We start from the raw sequence: 25119 nt of genomic DNA, 5'->3' as shown, positions 1-25119 counted from the left end.
TCGACCAGTGAGCAGCAAAGTCGCTAGATGGAATTCTAGAACCACCTGCACTTTGTTTAATTTTCCCCCCAGTCATACAATCTGCACTCAACAACACAACAATTTAAAATAAGGGCAAAAAAAAATCCACTGGAAAACTCCAACAATAGACATAAAGCACTCTGTCTCAATAACACTTGTTCAAAAAGCAATAAAGCACACATATTTTTCCTTTCCATTTTAAATAACTATGTACATAGATTCCAACCTTTACTCTGGCAGTATTCAGGTACACATATTCAAGCAAAATAGGCAGTGACAACACACACACAATAGTATCTAACACATAAAGCAGCTATCGCTCCCTCTCTTACTCGCACACCAGTCTCTCCCTTACACACACACACTCACTCTCTCTCTCTCTCTCTCTCTCTCTCTCTCTCTCTCTCTCTCTCTCTACACGGCGTCGTCGAACATCGTCAGGAGGTTCTTGGGCTCAAAGCTGCGCTTGTTGAAAGACTCCTCCCCTACGGCCCACTCCGTCTCGCCGCAGCGTAAAACCGAGCGCGAGAGTGACCGCGTGGAACACGGCGTGTGTGGCGGGCTGTTCTGGTCCAAGGTCCGAGAGGACAGCAGCCGCTGGCTGCGGTTCAGGCTGCTGTGGTGGAGGCTTATGGGGCTGAAGCCCGACGTGCAGGTGGCCGAGGTGGTGGTGTCGGCGGCGCCGTCCAGTCTCAAAACCGGCGACGCTCTAGAGCGAGAGCTGGGCGGAGTGTAAGCCAGGTTCTCCAGCGTGGTCAGCCAATCGCGGCTCTGCGTCTGCGTAGAGTGCAGAGGGCTGCCGTCGGCTCTGGTGGAGGGGGCAGACAGCGGCGTGGACGTGCTGCCGAACGAGATCCGAGATGGGAGCCTGCGTGGGGAGGAGAAGCCACAGATAGCGTGTCACTATGGTAACTCATCAGAACTCTTTGGGCGCCATCGGTGTATGAGTGTGCGTGTGAATGGCCGCTTTGGGGGGGAAAAGGGGAGGACACGCAACAGGTACCTCAAGCAATCAGTTGTTGCTGCTCTAGACATAGAGAAACTGGATGAAGCAAAGATAGAATGCAAGAGACAGACAGACTGAGCTGTCTGACAAACAGATAGCTAGACAGCCACAGAGAGATATAAGAGTTACACAGAGAGACAGATCTGATGGATAGACAGTCACTTAGACATATAGGTCAGACAGAAGGATAGATGAACATATAGACAGGCATTGAGAGATCTGAGAGTGACACACAGACAAATGGATAGACAGCTGCTGAAAAACAAGTAATTTTAAAGAGAAGTTCGATTTTATCTGGACAATTAAGTTGAGATTCAAGTGATTTCATTTAAGCATGAAAGCTAAAGGTAAGGTACTGATAGCACAGGATTAAGAACAACTCTAAATGCTTTTTGCTAGCAGTTCAGTGTAGCTGCATTCATTTAGGCAGAAACGTTACGGTTACAACACAGATGTAAGACAGGCTAGCTGCTGCACAGGTCTGGCAACAATTTTATCATCAAAATTCTATAGCTGATGTTTTTAGTAAGGTCCCACCTTTGAAGGTTTTAGAATATCTTATTAGCATAGATTTTAAGAAACATATTTAAGTTTCTATAACACACAGTGCTCTGGCCATTAAATAGCCTTAGTTGCTGAAATGGCCTTAAATTAAACAAACAAACAAACAAACAAACAAACTGCACAGGTCTGGTACCTGTCTGAAGGGGAGTCGTGGAAGCGTGGCGGCACGGGCAGAACCGCGGACTCCTCCCCCAGGAACACGGACTCTGCCCCGGAGTGGTGGAGCACGCTGGGGGGCGTGGGGGGGCTGGGCGGCAGGGTGCTCACGTCCCCCTCCTTCTCCCAGCTGTCCCTCGGGGGGGTGCAGGGGGCTGGGGGGGTGCAGCGGGGCAGGAAGGGCAGATTGAGAGAGGACAGGAGGCCCCAGCCTACAGACACCACCGACTGCAAACAACGCACACACAACAACAACAAAGACAGTTCAAGGGGGTATTCCAAGTATGTGGTTTAGTGATAAACCTGGGTTTACTCAGAGTAAGTGGTAAACCTCCTACAACAAGAGCCCTATGGTATTGTTTTGTTAGGAGAATAAAGCCATACAGCTCTTCTATTAGGAGGTTTACCACCTACTCTGAGTTAACTAACCCAGGTTTGTCACTAAACCTCGTACTTGGAATACCCCCCAAGTCTCATTCAGTTATTTATAAAGCACGGTGAATAAGGACAAACGTTGTACAAACACGCTTTACAGAGAATAATAATAATAATAACAACAACAACAAGAAAATATTTAAAGAGCATACTGTACTACTAACAGTTACATGTATACTATAATATACTCTAGAACACACTACCTGTGAGACATGGCATTTGTAGCTGATGCAACAACAACAACAACAACAACAACAACCACATTTATATAATGCTTTTCTCAATACTCAAAGCGCTTCAAAGTGAAAGGGGAACCTCACTAACTACCACCAATGAGTAACACCCACCTGGGTGATGCACGACAGCCATTATGCGCCAGAACGCTCACCACACACCAGAGGGGTATTTCACAAAGCCAGAATTAAGAAATCCAAGATAAGTGATAAAGCGAGGTTTGACATAGCATTGTCTGGTCATCCTAGCTCAACACATTTCACTAACGCCAATGCAGGATGAGTAGGAGCGACTAGGACAAGCCAGTGGGGTGTACTACAAATCTCGATTAGTGGGTTAGCGAGGTATGTTGCGCTCAAAGCCAGGCTATGCTGTGACACGAAAGTGGATCTGTTTTAGTGTCGCTATATCACCATGGTATCTTATGCTTTCAACCAAACCTGGTCGGGAGGAGGTTATGTGCTAAGTTATAGCTGAAATCGTGTAATCTACTGCACACTGACCAATCAATTGTCTTAAAAACGAAGTTCTCTCACGTGTAGGATTCTGTCATATATCTTACAGGTGGAGCGCCGCCTCTACTAACATTTTGGATCTCGAATGCGCTTTAATAGTGCTGTGCGTGCAAATATCCCACTATGGACGTACATACCATACAACTACTGATGACAATTGATTTATTTGATGTTATAGGTTAGACACAAAAAAATGCCGCAGTGTAGATTAAGCTATCGCTCATGAATGCGGAAGTAATTGTTTTTAAAAAGAGGCGGTCTCGTGCGTCTCCACGTTTCACGATTGGCCAACGCCATCCCAACACCGAGAACGCGCACAGATCTGAACTGTAAAACCAAGTTTGACAAATAAATCACATAACTACAATCGTAGTATCACTTAACGTATACCCCTGAGTCAAGGCTTTGTCAAGCCTCGATATGTCTACATAGCCTAGATATGTCAAAGTCCTTTTAGGCAAGTCCCTCCACTCGGCGGCCATTTGACAACGCTTTTTGGGCACTTGTAGGGCATCCATTTAGGCAGAAATGCGCGTGCGCAAGGCTTCAAGACACCAATCTTGCTCCAGCGGCGAGATCACAACACATGATTGGCACGATGTCTTCACAACACACCATATGATTGGCTCAATGTATTCACATCACACCACATGATTGGCTCAATGTATTCACATGTCGACGTTTTGCTGAGGAAGGGGTGGGATATGTGTAGACAACGGCCATATTGGCGTGACAAACCAGCCCCATGCATTTCTATGGAGTATTTTTTGAGTGCTGTGTCTCCACATTAGAAAGTCTCTGGATATGTCTAACGTGCTTCGTAGTATACCCCACAGGTGTAAGTAATTCAGGATACATGCGCGTTCTCGTTTTTCACTCAAACTCACGGTTGGAATAAAAAACACCCGGAAAATAGCGTCATTCACAAAGTGAATAACCGCTTTTGATATAGACTAACAATGAAGTAAAGTTTTACTTTTTTGAATGGGGAATCTTTGCTATTTCTGTAAAACAGCGGGAGTAGGTGTGGTAGTGCAAATTTATGTATGCACCCACGTGTGAGTGCTTCCTTGTCTCGGCACGCAACTTCATTAAGAAAGCGCTTGCCACTGCAAAGATGCACATAGTATGACTATATATACACCTTAATATTATCTTCATAACCGAATTAGTTGACAACACCTTCGAAAAATTGCCCCTCGCTCCACTTCCAATCAACTACTACAGTGGGCTATTCATCAAACCTCTATCAACAAAAGAAGCAAATAACGAGTATGTTAATAATTATAAGGCTACCATTATTAAAATGATAACCATATGGTATTAGGCAGACAATCTGTTGTGTTTTGCAAGTAAATACATGTAGCAAATAGTATATTAATGAAATAAAGCTCTTAAAAAAAAATCACATGGAGGTCTGATTTTGAATGACAGCTAGCTTAACCAATAAGACAACATAATTACCATTAGAATTAACTTAGCTTGGCTGTTAGCCTGGTCAGGTGCAGAAAATAAATCCCCATGGCAACTTATGTGCCATCTCTTTTGTGAAACCAAGTCAAGGCTGAATTCCATAACCAAAAAAATCCCAGGTTATTCCCTTATCTAGGTTTTGTGAAATACTCGTCTGGTTGAGGCGGAAAGAGAGAGAATGATTGAATGAGACTATTAAAATGGGGATGATTGAATGAGCACGTTGAGGTGAGGGAGTGAATGAGCCAATTACACTGGGGGACGACTAGAGGACCAGATTGATTGATTGATTGATTGAATGAATGAATGAATGAATGAAATGACAGACAGACAGACAGACAGACCCTTTGAGTAGGAGAGTAATGTCTGCAGGCATTTGTAGCTGTGCTGGTTGACAGACACACAGACACAGAAACACACACACACAGTAAGCGCTTTTAGACATACGTGTAAGACCGGAGGTTCTGCCGATGTTAAACGGTGGGGCCGTATATCTGAACGACATAACCGGTCATATGGAAGTCCGAATTTAGCCGGTTGTTCTACTACTCCCCCCCTAGTATTTCCTCCGGACATTATGTGAATGTGCGGTGTCTGAATGAGGAGTAGAACATGCAGTTAAAATTCACACCTAGTTAGAGGGCGTGTTGGTGACGTTTCTTTCGTGCGTCCATGTGGTTAGATCTGACTTAAATGCTTAAATGCCAGTGTTATGATGGAGTGGCATAGTGCTGTCCAGAAAATCTCCGACCTGGAAAGATGCAGACATCACAGAGCTACTGTCCATGAGGGCATACAACATTTTGATAGAACACATGAAGGGAACGGCACGTTGTAGCCTACAACTGCATGGCAAGGCCAAACGAATTCAAAAGAGATAAACAGAAGGCGCTGAAAAGGCAGTAGCCTACAGCGACGTCGTTGACGACAATAACAGGAGTATTTAATAAATTGTTAGCCAACACGGTTTTCTGTTCATTGATAGCCTTCTCATGACCTGCTGAGCTTGCAGATATTTGTTGAGCATATATGCCTAGAGAAAATGAAAACGAAGAAAACCCAACTTTGTTCCAAGCTCCTTACGTACATGCAATACACATGGGGAGAGGATGCTTTTGGAAAAAAATAAACCATGAAAAAACAAACTTCACTGTTATGTTAGTATTTTGTTTGTTGCTTAAAAACGTTGTATGATGGCCTTGAAGTCTTGAGTTAGCCTGATGAATTGGCTGGTAGCCTACCATAAAGTTTGTGCATGTTCTCTCTCTCCAACGCAAACCAGATTTGGGGTTCTATAGCCAAGTAATTCTGGTACATATCGTTGAAAACAGATAAATGTGTCGAAGCACACATACAAATACTGGTCAAATACAGGTCAATTTCAAGTGCGCACAGCCTACTCCAAGTATTAGCCTAAGCACAATAGATTTCTCTTCTTTAGCCTACATAATGCATAGGCTACACTTTGTAAACAAAAAGCAGCTGTGACAGGCAGCGGCCGCATATATTCTGCGTCATGTCTCGCATCTTGTGAACTCTACAAGCCCCCACCCCTCACTCGACAACCACACGGAGATTCTGTAATGTGCGTGTATGTCGTTCACACATACGTCAGTATAAGGTCCGCAGGTTAGCATCATATCTGAATCATCCGAAGGGTAGGACCTCCGTTTGACAAACCTCCGCATATACTCCGGAGGTTATATCTGAAAGCGCTTGGTACCTGTGAGTAGGAGAGGAGTGTGTGCAGGCTCTCGTGCAGCAGCAGGCAGATGTGGCGTCTCCAGCTGTGCTTGCGGACAGACGGCAGCGCCAGCAGCTGCTCCGCTGAGGGCCGCCTGCAGGCCTCCGGGGCCAGCATCAGACGCAGCACGCGCTGCAGCTCAGGGGACAGGCCTGCAGCACACACACACACACGTATGCACACACACGCATGCACACACACACGTATGCACGCAAGCACACGCACACACACACACACGCATGCACGCAAGCACACACACACACGCACACGTATGCACGCAAGCACACACACACACGCACGCAAGCACACACACACGCACACACGACACACACACACACACACACACACGCATGCACGCAAGCACACACACACGCACACGTATGCACGCAAGCACACACACACACGCACGCAAGCACACACACACGCACACACGACACACACACACACACACACACACAGGGGTCCTACAGTTATTTCACAACATGGGTAACACTAAAAATAATCTGTAAGGGTACCAACAAATTTAGCCACGACTGTACATAAACAGGGATCACATCACACACACACACACACTTATGCAAAATAGACACACACACTAGTCCTACCGTTGGTAAATTCGGAGGGCAGAATGCCTTGGCGAAGCTGCTGCCAACCCTCTCCTCCCTTGGGAACCTCCATATTGCAGGCCAACTCGAGTATGGACACCCCAAGACTGTGGAAGCATAACACACACACACACACACACACACACACACACACACACACACACACACACACACACACACACACACACACACACACACACTAATATGTCAGTGAGAAGGTCAAGCACCAGGTCATCCACAGCCTCAGTTAAGCTCAATTTTGCATTTTAGTTATAGCTCTTTAATAAAGAGAGACAGAGCTACATCAGTACAGAACAATATACACACACATATACAGGTTGCACACACACATATATCCCAATCAGTTCTGATCTCAGAATCTGAAGTACCTCGTCAGACACGATGAGAAAGTAAACCTGTTTGGCTGAGTGTCAGCGTGGGGGGAACCTCACTTAAACGATTAGATGGCTGACACCAACCCAACCCATAGTTGTCATGGTGTTAGGATAGGTTACGGTCACATGGGCTGTTTCTCAAAGTCGAGGATCCTCAAGGATTCTTGTTTGGTAGAACTGAGCCCTGCCGAGTCAAAATAAAGACAAGGCAAGGCTTCTTCTTAGCATCCAGAAATCACGTAACGGAGCAGACTTGCGAGTGTGCAGAAAGCTGCAGGTGTGCGGTATTGAAAATCATGCCTCCTGCCCGCTTCTTTTTGAAACACAATGAATGCACCATTCATTCATGGTCTTCCACGTCTGTACATCACATAGGGCCAGTGTGTAGGTTAGTGATTTGGGGTTTTGAGAAAACGTTACGTTGTGGTCTGAGCTTCAGCTCACTAGCGATAGAAACATACCCTAGATCAGTGTTTGTAACGTAATGTTGATCAAGAGGCCGGTCCCCACATCCAGCCTTGTAACACGTGTTAAATGGCAGAAGCAGGAGCCCGAGCGCAAACACGGGTGAGTCAGAGCAATGCACGCACACACCGCACAATAGCTTTAGTTCATTCGTAAAGGACTTTGCTCGTGGCCCATTGTGTTGTGGCCACCGAGACTGATGTGTCCCAGATAACAAGAGGCTGGTGGACCGCTGTCGTCACGACTGGGGGACAGAGCTGGCTTTTTGCTCACCGGTTTTCCGCCGATCCACTGGTTAGTTGTCACCAAATGCCCCACTGTTTTGCCATTTGTGGTCCGAACATTTTTTTGTTTCTCATAGTTATACGTCTTCCTTCATTTTAATAACATTTCATGTTTTATATTCATGACGAGGCCAGCAGCGAACCAGAAGTGGCAAAGCAACGGCGGCATGCATGCCACCAGTGGTCTAATATCTGCTAATCTGATTTTGCTATCTGGGGTGATACCGACGTGTCAAACTCAGGCAACACTTTTCATCTGTGGACCTCTGCAGTTGCAAGCACTGGATAGCTGCCATGGATACGAGTAATTACGGGCTTCACTGGATAGCTGCCATGGATACGAGTAATTACGGGCTTCACTGGATAGCTGCCATGGATACGAGTAATTACGGGCTTCACTGGATAGCTGCCATGGATACGAGTAATTACGGGCTTCACTGGATAGCTGCCATGGATACGAGTAATAACGGGCTTCACTGGATAGCTGGCATGGATACGAGTAATTACGGGCTTCACTGTATCTGGGCTACAGACTGATGAGGCACCTTTATGTTTATGTTTACTTAGCAGACACTTTTATCCAACATGACGTACAACAATCACAATAAACATCACATTAGCATATCTTAATACTATTGTTAATGTTATTATTATTATTATTATTATTATTATTATCATCATCATCATATAACACCACCACCAAGCTGCTGTTGAACAACAACAACAATTACAGTGACAACAACTTACTGCTGCTGCTGCTGATCAACAAAAACAACAATAACAACAGTAGTTTACAGGTGCTGCTGCCGCTGCTCTCACCTGAAGATGTCTGCGGCCGGGCCGTATTGGCCCCTGAGCAGCTCTGGGGCCATGTACCTGGGGTCCCCCTCCTGCATGTCCTCCTTCTCCGTCTCAGAGAGGTCTCCGTCTCGGCCCCCCACTTTGCCTCGCCCTCCACCGCCCGTGCCTCTCTCCAGCAGCAGGCCGAAGTCGCCCAGTTTGAGGCGTCCGGAGTGCGTGATGAACACGTTGGCGGGCTTCAGGTCCATGTGGGTGAAGCCGTCGGTGTGCAGGTGACGCAGAGCCGAGAGGAGGTCGCACAGGTAACCCCACACTGTCCCCTCGTCTGTTAGAGGGAAACAACATCACACGGGTCCATTAGGTAAATCCGGGTCCATCCGGGTAAACATTTAGAAAGGCTACGGAGGTGGACAGTAAAGCCTAGTTCATGTTCCCTTTTCATACATGTTTGTTCCATATGCTGATCTATTTTATCCGTATTCATCAGCTTGAAGTGGACGGACAAAAGAGGGGATTAAATAAACATAGAGAACGGACAGACTCCATCCATATCCCCGTCCATTTTTAACGTTGAGCATGACTGAAGCTTAATACCACAGAACAGACCAGTATCACACATTGTTTATTTTTTTTATCTGAGCTATTGGTGACCACCTGCCATCACTTTGTCTGATACAAAGTATCTGTTCAAGGTAGGAAGTACCAACAATGTTTGTAATGGCCTGCACGATGCAAGAACGGCCTGCTTTGCTATGGCAAGCAAAGCACAGGGTGACGACTAACATTTTTCACTAAACCCAGCAGCCAGTACAGCAAATACTGTTTTGTATCTGAGAGGAAAGTCAAAGGGCTGCAGAGACGTTACATATGGTTTGTGAAAAAATTCAAATTCAGTCTTTCTAATTGTTCACTGAACATCGCCTTCCTCACACCCCATCTATAACTCCATGCTTAACCACAAACTGTACTTAACGTTTTCAACAGCTAGTGCATTAATAATAAAATAAATAAATAAAAAATAAATAAAATTAATAGAGGACTGTCTCAAAAAAGTGTGACCCTGGACCATCAGGCTGCATGGCCTGGGTCTCACCTTGGCTTCTGGGTAGATATACACACAGTGCTGAGTATATACACACACCAAATAGAGCTATTAATAATATTATTAATCATAATATTAAACAAATCAGATATGCACTGATGGGGAGGGTGGGGTTGACATGGGTACTAGGCTTTGGGACAGGGTGGGTTAGGGGGAGGGTGGTGTGAATTATGTCTTGTGTATGTTGTGCTTTTTTTTGTTTGTTTGCCTTCTTTGGTTTGTAGTTTTTGTGTTATATATTATATACATATTATATATTATATGTTATATATTTTTTGTCACTGTCTTTGCTTCTTATTTGTCTGTATGTAACAATCTTCTAAAAGAAACATGTAATGCCACACGAAGTGCCTTTTTCAAAGAAATGTTTCCCAATAAATATATTTGAAACGAAATCAGATATGCAAACAGGTGAGGGGTGAGAAAAGTGAGTACATCCTGGGGAGTGGGCGGGGAGTAGGCACGGACTGGGTCTCACCAGGGCTGCTGGGTAGGTATACACACAGTGCTGAGTATATACACACCAAATACAGTTACTAATAATATTATTAATCATAAAATTAAACAAATCAGATACACAAACAGGTGAGGGGTGAGAAAAGTGAGTACTGTATTTTCCGGACTATAAGTCGCGTTTTTTTTCATAGTTTGGCTGGTCCTGTGACTCAGGTGCAACATATATATATTTATATATATGTTTTTTTCCTCTTCATGACACATTTTTTGACTAGTGCGACTTATAGTCCGGAAAATACGGTACATCCTGGGGAGTGGCATGGACTGGGTCTCACCAGGGCTGCTGGGTAGGTCCTCCACGTGCAGCAGCAGGTTGGTGCAGCAGAGCTCCGTCTGGATGTATAGGCGCCCGCCCTCCTCCCAGGCCGCCACGAAGCCCAGCACGTGGGGGTGCCGCCCCAGCCGCTCATGGTTCCGCGCCTCACGCAAGCATCGCGCACGGTCGCTGCCGTTACGGAACCGCTGCACGGAACGCTTCACTGCATACTGACACCCGTCAAGAAGACTCAGCACCTGTCAAGAAGGAAGGTCATAGCTGTCAAGATTGCAAAATTCTCTACTGAAAAAAAAAAATATATATATACATTGGCTTTTTTGTATTTTCTTAGACTTGTTGACATGTTGGTAAATGTCCATCATAGTGTCCACCGAGTTGTACCGACGCTACATTATCCAAACGTCTCTGCAGTAAAGTGAATGCCCACGCATGCCATATACCTGTGGTGCCACCGCCATGTTCCCAGTAAGCCTCAACTGCAGGGCCTTCTTACCTTATACACTTCCCCGAAAGAGCCTCGACCCAACAGGCCCAGGTTGGTGAAACACTGACTGAAAAAGGACTGATGTCGCATGGGGTCATAGACTGAGGGTGGAGGGGGCTTGGCGATCAGTGAGCGCGACAGCGGGGTCCAGGCCGAAGGGAGTTCCTGTGGGAACAAGCGACTGACGGGGGGGCACCCTTTGGAGGGGGGCCGTGGTGGCAAAGAGCTGGAGAGACGGGAGGGGGAAGCAAGGGCAGCGGAGGAGGGCACAGAGAACGGGAACCTTCTCCTCTTCAGAGAGAAGGACTGCTGGGCGTGGGAGAAGTGGACCGGGATGGGTAGAGGGGTGGTGGCCACGTTGGTTTCCATGGTGACAGACATAATAATGCAGGGATGGTGAGGTTTTCTGGTTTTTATTAAAATAACAAAAAATAAGATATAGGTCCAAAAGTGTCTTGTAAAAATATGCCAATGGAGAAAGATAAAGAAGGCATCTGTCAGAGATAAATACGTGTGGTAGGTCGATGCAAAATGCTTCCCCAGGTTGAGTCACACCTGGAAAGAAGAAAACAAAAACATTAAAGCATTGCTATTTGTCAGTAGGTTGGATATTGCGATAGAGAAACACATTTAACTAAGGAAAGGATCAAGAATTAACATTAACCATTATTTAGTTTCTGGCCAACGCAGGGGTATGTTAACGAGGTTATCGGCTTAAATTGTGTAACGTTAGCCGAGTAAAGTTACAGGAACTTTGGGAATGTTGTTAGCACACTTGCTAGCTGTAAACGAGATCATATTAGAAACGTTAACGTTACTTACTTGGCGATAGGTCCGTGATATGTAGTGAGTAAGCCTTTCTGCAGTGGAATTAGAGTGACTATCCTCTTAAAATCACGACATTCAAATCGAAGATTTTTTTGTAGTTAGCACTTTGTACGTTAACGTTAAAGGTAAAGTTACGAACCACCCTGAAGCTTAGCGATATGCTATAAGTTACATTAGCTTTGAGAGCATACCATCACTTTGCACAACGCGTTCAGTTTGGCCAAATAAAGTTCTGACAGCTGACACTGACAAGTCTGTTGCATATTTTCAGATGTCCTATTTAGATTTCGCGATCCTCTTCTGTGGGAAACCAGTGAACGACGCCGTCCTACCAGTTGATGTTATTATACTGCTCGCGCGTTTACATTTCTTTCAAACATTTTCCCCTCGCGCCAAAACAACAAAAATTACGTGGGGCTCCGTCACACCCACTTTTACTGCAATGCACTGTGGGACTGCGGCGGAGTGAGGCGGTGAGTGTTGCAACCAGCGCTCAGAAATGGTGAGTAATCAAGAAAGCGCACATTGTTGGAAAACATTCTTGTTCATTTTCTCTGTTGCTATTCTAGAGAGTTGCGCACTATTGTCGATTGTCCATATCCACATTTTAGTTTGAAATTAAACGAGTGAAGTTCCAGAGTTTATATAAACCGAATCTATGAATTAGCCTGCTATCCTAGCTTCTTCACCCGATAAGATGGTAACGTTAGCTGTGTGGTTGACATCAGAGGGCGATGCTAACTGGCTAGCTAGCGTTAAAGCCCGAATAGCAGTTGTCCCAATGGCTCCGATGCAAGGCCATTTTTTTAACATCAAGAATAATCTGCCGTTTGGGTTACATCTAGATGTGTACACTGCTGTCCATTCTTTGATTATTTGATATTTAACGTTGAAAGGGTGTGCTGGCTTCTTTAATCAAAACAAGGCCGCAGTATCATTAGCTAGCCGTCTCAGGCAACAGTTTACGTTACATTGCACTGCATCAGTAGCTAACGTTACGCCTCTGCGCTTGTCAGCCAACCTGATTAGCAGGACTCCTTTCATTTCGGCGTTTTTTAATCATGTTAACTTTAATTGTAAATGGATGAAGCCCCAGTTCGAATATACTGTTGAATTGTGTGAAATGTTACAATTGACGAGACCTGTGATTGACTGGTAGCTTCTATCGTCTAATAAAGTTATCTAGCAAAACGGCTAACGTTGTTTCTGGGAAGTATTGCAGTTGACGTGACGTGAACTTAACGTTAGCAGTGATTTCGAGTTGTGTGTGTTGGGGATAACGTTTGTCTTTATTAAATCCCTTTAACGTTACTTGCATGACATATTAAAATTTATTTTAAACACATTTTTCTTTTATTCCAGGACGTCTTTTTAATGATCCGGCGTCACAAGACGACAATCTTCACTGACGCCAAGGAGTCCACTACGGTATACGAGCTCAAACGCATCGTAGAGGGTATTCTCAAGAGAGCTCCTGAAGATCAAAGACTCTTCAAGGTAAGTTACATACTCCTAGATTTTATTTAAGCTTTTAGCAGTCCATGACGTTGTTTTAAAGTTAAACGTGTATCCGGACAGCGTTTGTCCAGTCCTCAGTAGATGTATCAGTCCAACTTAACTTCTGTCACCTGAAGTGAACAATCCTCCACTGGTACCTCACAGCGTCGCTCAGGTTTTGTGTTACAGGTTATGACTTTTAGTGAGTTTATAAGTGCATTAGAAGTTTCTCATAATTTATTTTATGTTGACCAGTGCTTATTCTAGAAGTTTGTATATCTGCTCTCTACAGTCCTGTTTTAGTTCCTGTTTCTCTGTAAATTCAACAACAATCAACAGATTCAGCAATCTGTTTGTGAGTCTGCCAGAGTTATCTATCTGTGATTTACCTTCATGCGTTTCTATATGTCTATGCGTAGCTTTGCCTTACTGTTCCTGTATGTATGGTTTTGGCTGATGTTAATGTGTGTGTGTGTGTGTGACAGGATGAACAGCTGCTGGACGACAGTAAGACTCTGGGTGACTACGGCTACACAAACCAGACAGCTCGTCCCCAGGCTCCTGCCACCGTTGGTCTAGCCTTCCGTCTCACTGGTGCGTGTACACACACACACACACACACACACACACACACACACAGCGTATGCATATATCTCCTCTATCACGCACTCACTTTCATATTTTCACCCATCACACTAGTTAGTAGGTAGTACGTTAGTAGGTTGACTGCTTAAGTTTTATTGATGGGTATTTGCCATCTCTTCGTACATACTCACACACACACACACACCATTACAATGTGTGGGCAGTAAGCATACACAGACCTGCCAACCGGTACGCATTTTGCGTAGCAACGACGCATTTTCACATCAAAGCACGCAGGTATGATTTCTTACTTAAAACGACGCAAAAACGAGCAGACATCCAACTTCTCCGGAAAGCTCACTGGAGCATGTGAATTAGAATCTCCCGCAAATCTATTTCGTGCTCGGGTGAGATGCAAAGAGACTTGATGAGGTGAGCTTAACCAGTGTTCACGCGCAAATTCGCGTTCCCCCTTATGTCGTTTTGCGAAACTAAATCTAAAACTGTGTCCGATTGTGAATTCGCCTAGGCCTAATAGTTTGATGTTGTCTTGGAAAGTTATTACTTGTTCATCAGTTGTTTCAGTTAGCATTATATTTTCCATGTGTTGCTGATGGTTAAAGTTTTCGTGACTAAAAGGCGCTAAGGGAGCGCAAACCTTTCCAAGGCCAAATGCCGCCATTAACAACGAGTCTGAAAGTGGACCTAGGCTAAATATTTTGAGCTTCTCATTGATGACTGTTCAATTTGTTTTTTTCTTTGGAGCATATAGATCATTGGTGATTCTGGTTTATTAGCACGAAAACAAGCGAGAACAAATAATAGGCTTCGCTATATCGCTTCAGTTGGGATAATGTAATCATTGCAGCCTCTCAGATGGCAGAGAGCCACCGCCATCTGAAAGAAACTGAGAGCATGTGCAGTTACAATTCTTGAAAAGCAGTGTGTGTATGTGTGTATATATATATATATATATATATATATATATATATATATATATATATATATATATATATTTATTATATTATATATATATATATATATATATATATATATATATATATATATATATATATATATATATATAATATAATATAATATAATATTATTATTATATATATATATATATATATATATATATATATATATATATATATATATATATATAATATATATATATATATACAGGGCTTAAATTTCACTGCGGGTATTGCGCATAATTTGTTCAAGTCCCGCAACTCTAGCCATCATAATGCGAGAAATTCCTGCATACACTTTTACAGCCTGTCTGATGACGTTAATATAGCCTAATCATTAAGTGGCGTGAATGCGGTGCTATTGACCGGACTGATCAACTACCGAGTTGAATTGAACATAGCCTCATGCAGACGCACACACACAGAGAGAGAGAGAGAGAGAGAACCACTTTGCGCTTACGCAAATAGGCTACGCTACCATGGCAAACTTTTACATCTGGAAAGAGCTCCTTGGTAACTATCCTGCTAGCTCAGGTCACGTCAACACTTGATCCCAGAAAGATTGTCTTCGACATGTTAGTTTTTTGAACATTTATTGTATCTAATGACATAGAAAACATAATGATTTGCATACACATACCGCACTATGCACAACTTTTATTCACTAGCGACTGCAGCCTAAAACCGTCAGGTTGAAGGGGGGCTAATTACTCCATAGAATTACTCTCAGGTATTTTCTTAAAGTGACAGGCACTGAATTACATCTACTCATCACCAATGTGCACTCAATTGGACCTAGACACCACATTAAAGATATGCCTAAGTGTTATAGGTTAAACGTCAATATGAGGCATTCAAATTACTAAATATGTTTAGCTAGTAGTAATTACTAGTACAATGCTATACTTTAAAAAATGCATTATTAAATAAATACACTCTATATGAATTCAAAAATATATGATAGAAACATATCACATAAGCTATCATTTTCAGTGTGTGTTTGTGTGTGTGGAGAGAGTCAAGCAGAATCTAGGATGTCCACTGTTGTGAATGATCCCACTACAGTATATATTACTGATGACGTCAGGGTGGTGGGGGCCCCAAAATCAAACACTTTTTTTTTTTTTAAAGTATCGAAGTATTGAAATCGCAATTCTTGACTTGGTATCAGAATCGACCCCCCCTCCCCCCCAAATTGTGTAAATCCCCCCCACATGAATAACCTAAGGGGGGAATTCCCCCCCATTTTGAAAAATGAATTTTAAGCCCTGATATATATGTGTGTGTGTGTGTGTGTGTGTGTGAAAAAAGAAAACAAAACTTGTAGGCCTGTTGTGAGTTAAGGGATAGACTGCACACTGACAACAGCAGATGTCCATAAATCACTATCTACTGTAACCTATATTCAGGTGAATTAAATATGTTGAGATAACATGAGGGATAGATGTATTTCTTTACAGAAGAAATAGCTAATAATAATGGATGAAAAGAGATAATAATAGACCAGGCATGATTGAATAGAGGCCACATATAAGAAAATGGACAACATATCCAGTTCAACACAAGTGTTTTTCATAGGTCAGGATTATTGGGCTCTAAAACAGATTGCTAACATTATAGAGAGCTACTATAAAAGATTCAGTTTGCACGCTTTTGGCTGAATCAAGGCCGACGTGAACAATTAATTTTTTCTCGAGGTGCTACTCAAAAAAATTCTTCAAGGTTGGCAGGTCTGCATACAGAATTTTCTGAATATCTATTGTCTTTTCTGTATATTCTGTCTTTTCTGTAAACAAATGCTCAACGTAGCTTATATCTACTTGCACTTCTTCTTGCACACTTCTTCTTGAACTGGGTGTGTCTGCAGGCTTGATTAAAGGTGCCATGTGTAAGAATTGAGGTAAAAATATCCAAAAAATGAGCTACACGCATCAAAAGAATAAGAAGAAATAAGGGCGATGATGTCATTAAAAAAATGACAAGGTATAGTGCTGCAGAGATATCAACCTGAATTAGCATGCTAAATTACTAGCCACAGCCCGACAGGTGTCATAATACCAGTTTCGGCCATGGGAGGCGGTATGCGGGCAACATAACCGCCAGCCAAAATGCAATACACATGTCTTGGTTATTACTCTAGGGTAGACCAACTTGCTTTCTGGAGGTATACTGCCCCCATCTTTTATGGAATGTGGAGTATGAATTGATTTTTTGGCGGACCTTACACATGGCACCTTTAACTGATGGGGTTTATTTAGCCGTATGTGTTTTTCAGTGCCTTGGCAATGGGCTTTTGAGGCGTTCTGATGAAAATAAGCCGGAGATCTGACTAAGGCAAATATGACCAGCTACAGCCTCTCTCTCCTCCTATTTTTGAAAGTCTGATCCTGTCATGTTAAAGGGACACCAGGCAAGCCTGATGCTTTTTCTCTACGGAGCTCCCCCTAGCGTCTGTACGTGTCAATACGTGTGCGAGCCCTCGCTCGGTCTGAAGCTCTTTTCCTTTTCTTTGCATCTTCCGTCAAGGGTTTTCGCTGCTTCTTTGCCGGCTTTGCCATTATGTAACAATCGCTAGCGTTTCGTTAGCCTGCCTCTGTGCTGTGGATGCAGGATGTAAACTGATTCTGCTTCTCGCAATGTCTGAGACTGTGAGACTGAAGGTCAGTGGGTACGATACACTGAACTTGCAAGCGGGATATTCTTCCTACAGGCAGTAGGGGCGGGCGAGAGAGTCTTCATTTGCCCTGTAATGAGTCATGTAACTATATACCGACTTACGAAGATGATTAATTAACATGAAAACGTTGCCTGGTGTCCCTTTAAATAGATCCGGCTTTTAAGACCGCATTTAGCATGAACCTTAAATGTGCCCGGCCACACTTATTTCATTACTTTGTGGTAATGTCTGAAGTTCTACCATGGACTCTGTAACATTTTTAGTGGAAAACATGCCTTGGTTACCTTGTTTCAAGCCATTCTAGCGTGGTATAGAAAGTCTGTAGGAAGACTCGGCTCGATTTGCTCCAGTTCTCATTAATATTCAACGAGCTAAGCTGCTAAGCAAATGGTAGGCTAGCGAGTGCATTAAACCTGTATAACATAACACTTCCTTGAGTTGACAATAATGTTTTACTTACGGACTGGGCACTGGTCGTAGACTGCCGTGATTGTTCCAAAAAATAAACTGAAGCCATTTGATCCACAACTCTGGCTTCTTAGACACAGTGGATTGTTGAAGTTCTTTTCGTGCGCACAAGCCCGTTGACATTCAGCCATCCTTGCATAGGAAAACTCGCAGAGCTAAACGAATTCTGTGGGCACGGTCTCAACTGGGCGAGCTCATGAGTAGTAATGAGCTCAGTCAATTCCATGTCAAAGTGAACAGTTTTTGCAATTGGCCTGAATTCTCTGCTTATTTCTTTTCAGTGGCTAGAGCTGACAGAGGAGGTAGTGTATTACTGTTGTCAAATGTACTTATTTAGTGTGCAATGGCAAGTTGACCTTATCATGTTCATTTAATTCACTTGGTAAAACAGTGACCTCTGGTGGTGAAAGTGTCTTAACTATTAATATGACATGCATATGACTAGTGTCAAACATTTCTGCCTTTACATCTCCACCTCTCTCTCTCTCTCTCTCTCTCTCTGACCCCCCCCCCCCCCCCCCCCAGGTGACACCTTTGAGCCGCTGCAGGTGGAGGCGTTCTCCAGCCCTCCAGAGCTGCCCGATGTGATGAAGCCCCAGGACTCTGGCAGCACCGCCAACGAGCAGTCTGTTCAGTGAACCAGGAAGCCCGCCGCAAAGAGAGGAGGAGGAGGGGGAGGAGGGGGAGGTGGGGGTAGGGGTAGAGTGTTATGCATCAGAGAGAGTTGGATGGACTACACACACACACACACACACACACACGCGCGCGCGCACTCTCTTTCTCTCTCTCTCTCTCTCTCAATTAAAACATTAAAAAATTGAGAAAAAACACATGCACACACAATGGGGCTTATAAAGTAGTGTTACACACACACACACACAGTGGTAAGGAGCAAAAGGTTGGCGATTCATTGATCACCTTCACCACCTCTATGGCACTGCTCTTTGCTACACCAGACTACTTAGCGCAATGCATATGACCGCATACAGCATAACCCTCCTGTTCAGGATACACACACACACACACACGAGCAGACTATGTGGTGTAAAGCATACTGCAAACTGAGTAACACACACACACACACACACACACACACAAGGCCAGTCAGTCTGGTGTAAAGCATATGACTGCGACTATACTGACCTGTTCAGGACACACACACACACATCCACTGCTACTCCGTAAAACACACACAGTTTGATTGTCATTGTTTGAGAGTCAGAATGACTGACCTTATTTAAAATTCACTTTTTTTTCCTCAGTTGTATGAATGACCTAGGCTTTGCTTGGGGGGGGGGGGGGGGTTGTAGCAGTAAGTTCAGTTTTGTTATCATTATAATAATTATTTGTTAACTTTGAGTCCCGTTAGATGGTGTGGTGAGAAGACAACATTTCTGTATTAAATAAAATGTAAAAAAAAAAAAAAAAAGAGAGAGAAAAACATGCATGAACCATGCTCCCTCCCGCTCCGAACGCAGAAGGCACAGGACCGGAACGAGCACGCTAGGCCTTCCACACCCCAAGGCTTCCCCACTCGGCCTGGGGCAGCGTCGTGGCTCTGGCCCAGAGCTGTTTCCTGTGCAGAGCTAAGAGCTACCATCCATGGTCCCTCCACCCCATCCTCCTCTTTCTCCTCCTCCTCCTCCTCCCTGCTGTCATCCTGCACTGCATCCTGCATTATTTAATTTAATATATTATATCTGATTTAGGCCTGAAGGACACATACCTTTCCTAGACTTAAAATATAATCTTTTTATTTGGAGTCTTTTTTTTTTTGTTTGTTTATTTGTTTTTTGTTCTTTTTTTTTTTTTTTTTTTCCCCTCTTCCTGGAGCTGATCTGGTCCTCGTCTGGAGTTACTGTTTGTTAGGTTGCATCTAGGTGTAGAACCTAAGGGAAACGTGGCTCTGTGCTACAAAATACAGATATTCTTCATGGCATGGTTCCGGAAGCAAGTTCTGGTTTTGGAGAGCACCATATCTGAGGACATGGTCTCTGAATCCAGTCCTGGCTATGTATGTTTTGGTTCATGCCTGCTTCCTCAGTAGGTTTGCTGACTTTTTGGTTTTGGTTACCCCACAAGTAGCTTTGTTAGTTGATGAGTCGTTCAATAGCAATGGACACCATGGTGGTCTCTGAAAACCTTCTAAGGAGCACCACTCCCTGAGTTTGGACACCATGTCTGAATTGGGTTTTCTTTTTATTTTCTCCTCTTTTTTTAGTTTTATGTATTTAATATGCTAAGGCAGATGGGAGAGGCGACGGACTGTGTGAGATTTCTTATTGGACGTCATGCAACATCCAAAAAACCCAGTGACTTTCTCTCTTTTTCTCCAAACAAATGCTAAACATAGCCTGTAACTGTGAGCTGAATAAATATTTTTTTCTTTTCGTTTTTTTAAACGAGTGTTTTATTGTGTTGTGTTGATGAGGCATGTCTTGCAGTTTAATTGCACACTTCAGTTATTTTCGGGTGGGGGGGGGGGGGGACTTTTGTGTTCAGTCTTCTTAAAACCTCTAGCTTATTTTATATCTTTGACAGCACATGCAACAAACACAACTTATTTCATACACATCTGACAAAGGTCTATTGTATAAAGTAATTTAGCTTAAGTGGAAAACATGTAAGTGGTCAACCTCGAAGAGCCTAAATTATCCCATTGAGAGAAAACATTGTATTAAAGTGCTGTGATAACATCATGTAAAAATAAAAAATAATCTATGTATTATTTGTATCTCTATTTACACATTTCTGGAACTGAAATATTTAGCTCCTAACCTTCATGGTAGACCGTGTCTTTTGTTACTTGAGTGACCAGGGAGGGACCACGTGTGAACTGTCACTGACCCCGTCGCTCGAGAGTAGAATGCCAAACCCTTCGGCCTTGGCGTGGACAGGATGTGGAGAGAGAAGTAATTGAATCAGACTCACACAACTGGACAGCTGACACATAACCGAACGCCTCCATCACTACAGTAGCCTTTACAGGAGAGTTGAGCGCTCGCCGCGAATCCTCCGTTTTCTCTCCCAAATATGGGCTAGGAATGTACGGGGTGACGTCATGTGTGCCGGGGGTTCGGAGGAAGCCAGGACCGCAGCCGCGCGGCTACGCCTGTGAGTGCGCGCGGTGCTCCGCGGAGCACTGACATTGCACAGGACGAGACCGAGGGGCGGAGAGGAAAAAAGAAACGGGACGCCCTCCTTTCTCTCGCTCGCTCTCTCTCTTTTTCCCGGTGCTCTATCCGGGAATAACGCCGTGTCCAAAAAGTTTAAACGGGGCAAACGCGGACTGTAGTTCTTCCAGGAATACGCAACGCATACATTTACGAATTTTGGGGAAAAGTATCTCGTTTTCCCAGCTTCTTCTTGATGTGTTTTTCCTTTTAGAAGATTTTGTTGTAAGAGAAAGGCAGCATGGAAGATTTAGGTACGTGTTCTCCGTTCTTTTCTGTGTCGTAGTAACATTTGTAACATGGCACTCTAACGGTTTCTTGGCATGCGAAAGAAGGAGAGGAAGGAGGGAGGGAAGGGTGGAGATCTGGCGGAAAGAAAGGCAAAATTAAGGGAAATCCCTTAGGTATTATTTTATCATTCTAATCTGAGTCAGACAGGCCTTCTGAAAGAGCGACAACAGCGTGTTTTTGTTTAAGGAAATATTAACTCTTTAGCAAGACATTGGATGTAGGCTAGATATGCTCTGAAAGTTCTGTTATGCTTAGGCCTTTTAATTGCATAGACCATATCTCACATACACCGTAGCCTATGTTTTAATGTAGCCTATTCACGTGTGTGTGTGTGGAGGGAGGTTGGTAGGCTAAACCAAGGAAAATTACTTAAAGTCTAAACTGGTGACTCAGTGAGATACTCATAGCCTATATTACACATCTGCATGGAAAACTCACACAGAAACCTCATCTCTTTCCTTGCTACATAGCCTACACGTAGCCTTCACACTGATTCCGTGCTCCATGTCCAACTGTTGATATTTGTGATGTGTATAGTAGGCTGGTAAACTTCAGTGAGAGATTTTCGTTAGGCCTAGGCCTGACTAATCATGCTTCTTCAGTCTTCCATGTTTGTCATCCCTCTCCCTCTTTCTCTCCGTCTGTCTCTTTGTCTTTTGTCTCCATCTGTTTCTCTTTGCTGCCATGGCTTCATGTCCAACTGTTGATATTTGTGGTGTAGGGTAAGCAATGAGCCAAGCTGGCTACACTTAAATGAAAGGTTTCCTTGCTGGCTTTTCATGTGTTTTTAGTTCTGTCATCTCTCTCTCTCTCTCTCTCTCTCTCTCTCTCTCTATCTCTCTCTCCCTTATTCCCACTCTTCCTCTCCCTTTCTTTGTGTCATGTCTCCTTCTATTTCTCTTTTACTTTTCTCTTGAATAAAGCTATATTTACAGTCTTTCCACGTAGTACTTACACAGCAATGAGGTAACTAAGAAAAGGACATGTTTATGTCATAGCCTATTAATCTGGAGGAGACTGAGTGCCCCATATCTTTCAGATGTCAGAGAGCTAGATGTTGCCTACTAAGCAAAATGCAGAATTCTTCTTTTTATGATCCAGGACATCTGGACCTGATTGGGTTGTGTGTGTGTGTGTGTGTGTGTGTGTGTGTGTGCGTCTGTGTGTGTGTGTCTGTCTGAGTGTGGTTGTGTCTGTGTGTGTGGTTGTGTGTGTCTGTGTGTGTGTGTGTGTCTGTCTGACTGTGTGTGTGTATCTGTGTTTGTGTGTGTGTGGTGTGTGTGTGTGTGTGGGGAGAGAGACATATCTTTGTAGTGTAGGGAAAGCTGGGAGGGTGTGTGTTTATATGTCACTGCTGCTGGTGTTTGGATGGCCGAACACTTTCACAGAAAGAGAGAGAGAGAGAGAGAAAGAATGAGTGGGAGCGACAGAGAGAGAGAGAGAGAGAGAGAGAGAGAGAGAGAGAGAGAGAGAGAGAGAGAGGGGGTTTTCAGTGCCAGAGTCCAGAAGAACCTGTGAGCCAAGCCAAATGGTTGACTAGTCTAAATATGGTCAACATTCCCATTGAGAAGACATTTGGCTCCTTATATGAACACTGCTGCCTTTGCAGTGTGTGTGTGTGTGTGTGTGTGAGTGAGTGAGAGAGAGAGGGGGTAAGTGCATGCTATTCTGTCTGTGTTTGTCTAATTTAGTATGAATCATTGTGATCACTGGAAACCACAAACAACTCCTATCCCGGTCCATCCTCTTCCATCAGAGCTAGAGTACCTGTGTGTGTGTGTGTGTGTGTGTGTGTGTGTGTGTGTGTGTGTGTGTCTGTTGCCAGGGACCGTAGTGTAGTCTCTCTAAAGGTTTGCCCAAACCCCTTCAGAAGCAGCAGTGACAACTGGCAACTGATGAGTGTGAATCCCCTCTGTAGTCCTCTGTAGTCCTAAACCACTGTGCCTATGAAGAGAAGGAACTCCAACTCCCAGCAGCCATAGATAGATAGATACTTTATTGATCCCCAGGGGAAATTCAAGGTCTCAGCAGCAGCATACATACAACACAAACACATTCTTTAACAGCAGAAAGAGTAATTAAAGTATATAATATAAAAACACAACTAAGCAGTAAGGACAGTAGAAGATAAAGAATATGCTAAATATACTAAAATACAAATTATACTAACACTTAATACAATATATAAAAATATACTAACATACAAATTACAAAAATACAAATTATACTAACACTTAATCTAAATCAATTCTAAAAACAGTATCCACATAGTGGTGATTAATAAATCAGAAGCGCTTGCAATGACTGAGGCAGGGACTGAGCCTGTGATTCTCTGTGTATAGTAAGGTATGGTAAGGTGCTCTAAGGTGCTCTGTGTGAATGAGTGTCGTGGTAGTGCAATGGTGATAGTGGTCATGGTGATAGTGCAAATGAGTAAGTCAACAGTGCAACAATGCAGAAATAAAGTAAAGTAAAGTCTATATATCTATATATTTAACTATTTAAGAAAATGCAAGTGTGGCCACAGTTCGGCTGTGGCATGAAGGGGGGCGGGGGTTATGCATGTGTGCTGATGTGCTAATATAGCACGCAAACAGTGAGGCATAAAGACAGTGGTACAAGTGGCTAGTGGACAGACAGTACCAAACATGGAGGGGGTGAAGAAGCCTTTGGGCCTGGTCTGGAATATATTCAAATTTACTCATTTAGCATTTACACTGTTATCCAAAGGAATTATATACACTGAGTACAAGGAGTGTGTGTGTGTGTGTGTGTGTGTGTGTGTGTGTGTGTGTGTGTGTGTGTTCACGTGTCAGAGAGAGAGAGAGAGAGTATACTTGTCTCCTTTTGTTTTCATTATTATGTGGGTTGTGTGTGTGTGTGTGTATGTATGAGTATGTGTGTCTACTTAGTATGTGTAAGTGTATGTTTAAGGAATAACACATCACTATGGAAACCAGATATGCATTGGTGTCAGCAAGATGATTGAGAAGTAGATGACATTTTATGGAAATAATGTAGAAATTATCTAAAATATCTAAATCCCACATATCCTAGACATGCCAGTGTCTTGTTTCTGCACATTGTTGTTCTGCATTGGTGATCTTTACTATGTTTTAAATAGCAAAATTGTGTGGCGAATACTAACCCTGATGCATTATCATGCTAATTTGGATGCACTGCCACTCTCTCCCTGTGTCTGTCCCTATCTGTCCACCACGGCCTCTTGGTCATTATCCTCTCTCTGTCAGAGGGAGCAGACCGAGGGAATGCCGGCGAGTTCTCTGGCTTATCACTGCTCCATGTCAGCACACTCTGACGGGCGTCTGCGTGCCCTATCTGCCTCCCAACACCCTTCCTCTCCACACCCATGTGCCCAACACCCTTCCTCTCCACACCCACATGCCCACCAGGGGCCAAGCGGCATCCTCCTCACGTCACGTGACGCCTAGTGTGTTTATTTATGTATTTATTTGTTTTTTAATGGTGGCCTGGAATTACCTTTGGCTGTAGAGTGACTTTGAGGAAGCCTATAGAGCCTGTGTG

The 25119-nt window shown here is 43.7% G+C and overlaps 3 protein-coding genes across 10 annotated transcripts in view; 2 read left to right on the top strand and 1 right to left on the bottom strand.

The window, feature by feature from the left end:
- Positions 1–8: 8 nt before the first annotated feature.
- Positions 9–12302, bottom strand: pkmyt1 (protein kinase, membrane associated tyrosine/threonine 1). 2 transcript variants are annotated; one of them, XM_042083725.1, is made up of 9 exons: positions 11900–12302; positions 11087–11632; positions 10592–10829; positions 8717–9023; positions 6754–6860; positions 6128–6300; positions 1725–1975; positions 416–889; positions 9–383 (listed from the first exon to the last, which is right to left on the bottom strand). In XM_042083725.1, the coding sequence occupies exons 2-8, from the start codon at positions 11456–11458 to the stop codon at positions 436–438; spliced, it is 1902 nt and encodes a 633-aa protein (XP_041939659.1). In that variant the 5' UTR covers positions 11459–11632; positions 11900–12302; the 3' UTR covers positions 9–383; positions 416–435. The 2 variants fall into 2 exon arrangements, with proteins under 2 accessions (XP_041939659.1, XP_041939658.1); XM_042083724.1 differs by having other exon boundaries at positions 9–889; positions 11900–12301.
- Positions 12303–12316: 14 nt separating this feature from the next.
- Positions 12317–20511, top strand: LOC121700635 (elongin-B-like). The gene is made up of 4 exons (XM_042083739.1): positions 12317–12407; positions 13268–13402; positions 13888–13996; positions 18635–20511. The coding sequence occupies exons 1-4, from the start codon at positions 12405–12407 to the stop codon at positions 18745–18747; spliced, it is 360 nt and encodes a 119-aa protein (XP_041939673.1). The 5' UTR covers positions 12317–12404; the 3' UTR covers positions 18748–20511.
- A 560-nt stretch (positions 20512–21071) lies between these two features.
- The window catches only part of LOC121700630 (transforming growth factor beta-1-induced transcript 1 protein-like), a 13756-nt gene continuing 9708 nt past the window's right edge, over positions 21072–25119 (top strand). For 2 of the 7 annotated variants that reach the window (XM_042083729.1, XM_042083726.1), the window contains exon 1: positions 24423–25024. In XM_042083729.1, the coding sequence (XP_041939663.1) occupies positions 24736–25024 (289 nt within the window). In that variant the 5' untranslated portion in view covers positions 24423–24735. Of the gene's footprint in view, positions 21537–24422; positions 25025–25119 lie in introns of those variants that run through there. The other 5 variants (XM_042083730.1, XM_042083731.1, XM_042083732.1 and 2 more) reach the window with 5 other exon arrangements.

This window comes from Alosa sapidissima, chromosome 24 (assembly GCF_018492685.1).
Source record: "Alosa sapidissima isolate fAloSap1 chromosome 24, fAloSap1.pri, whole genome shotgun sequence".
NCBI classification, from domain to species: Eukaryota; Metazoa; Chordata; class Actinopteri; order Clupeiformes; family Clupeidae; genus Alosa; species Alosa sapidissima.
The sequence above is the reverse complement of the archived record's forward strand: the minus strand, read 5'-3'. Positions and strand labels throughout refer to the sequence as shown.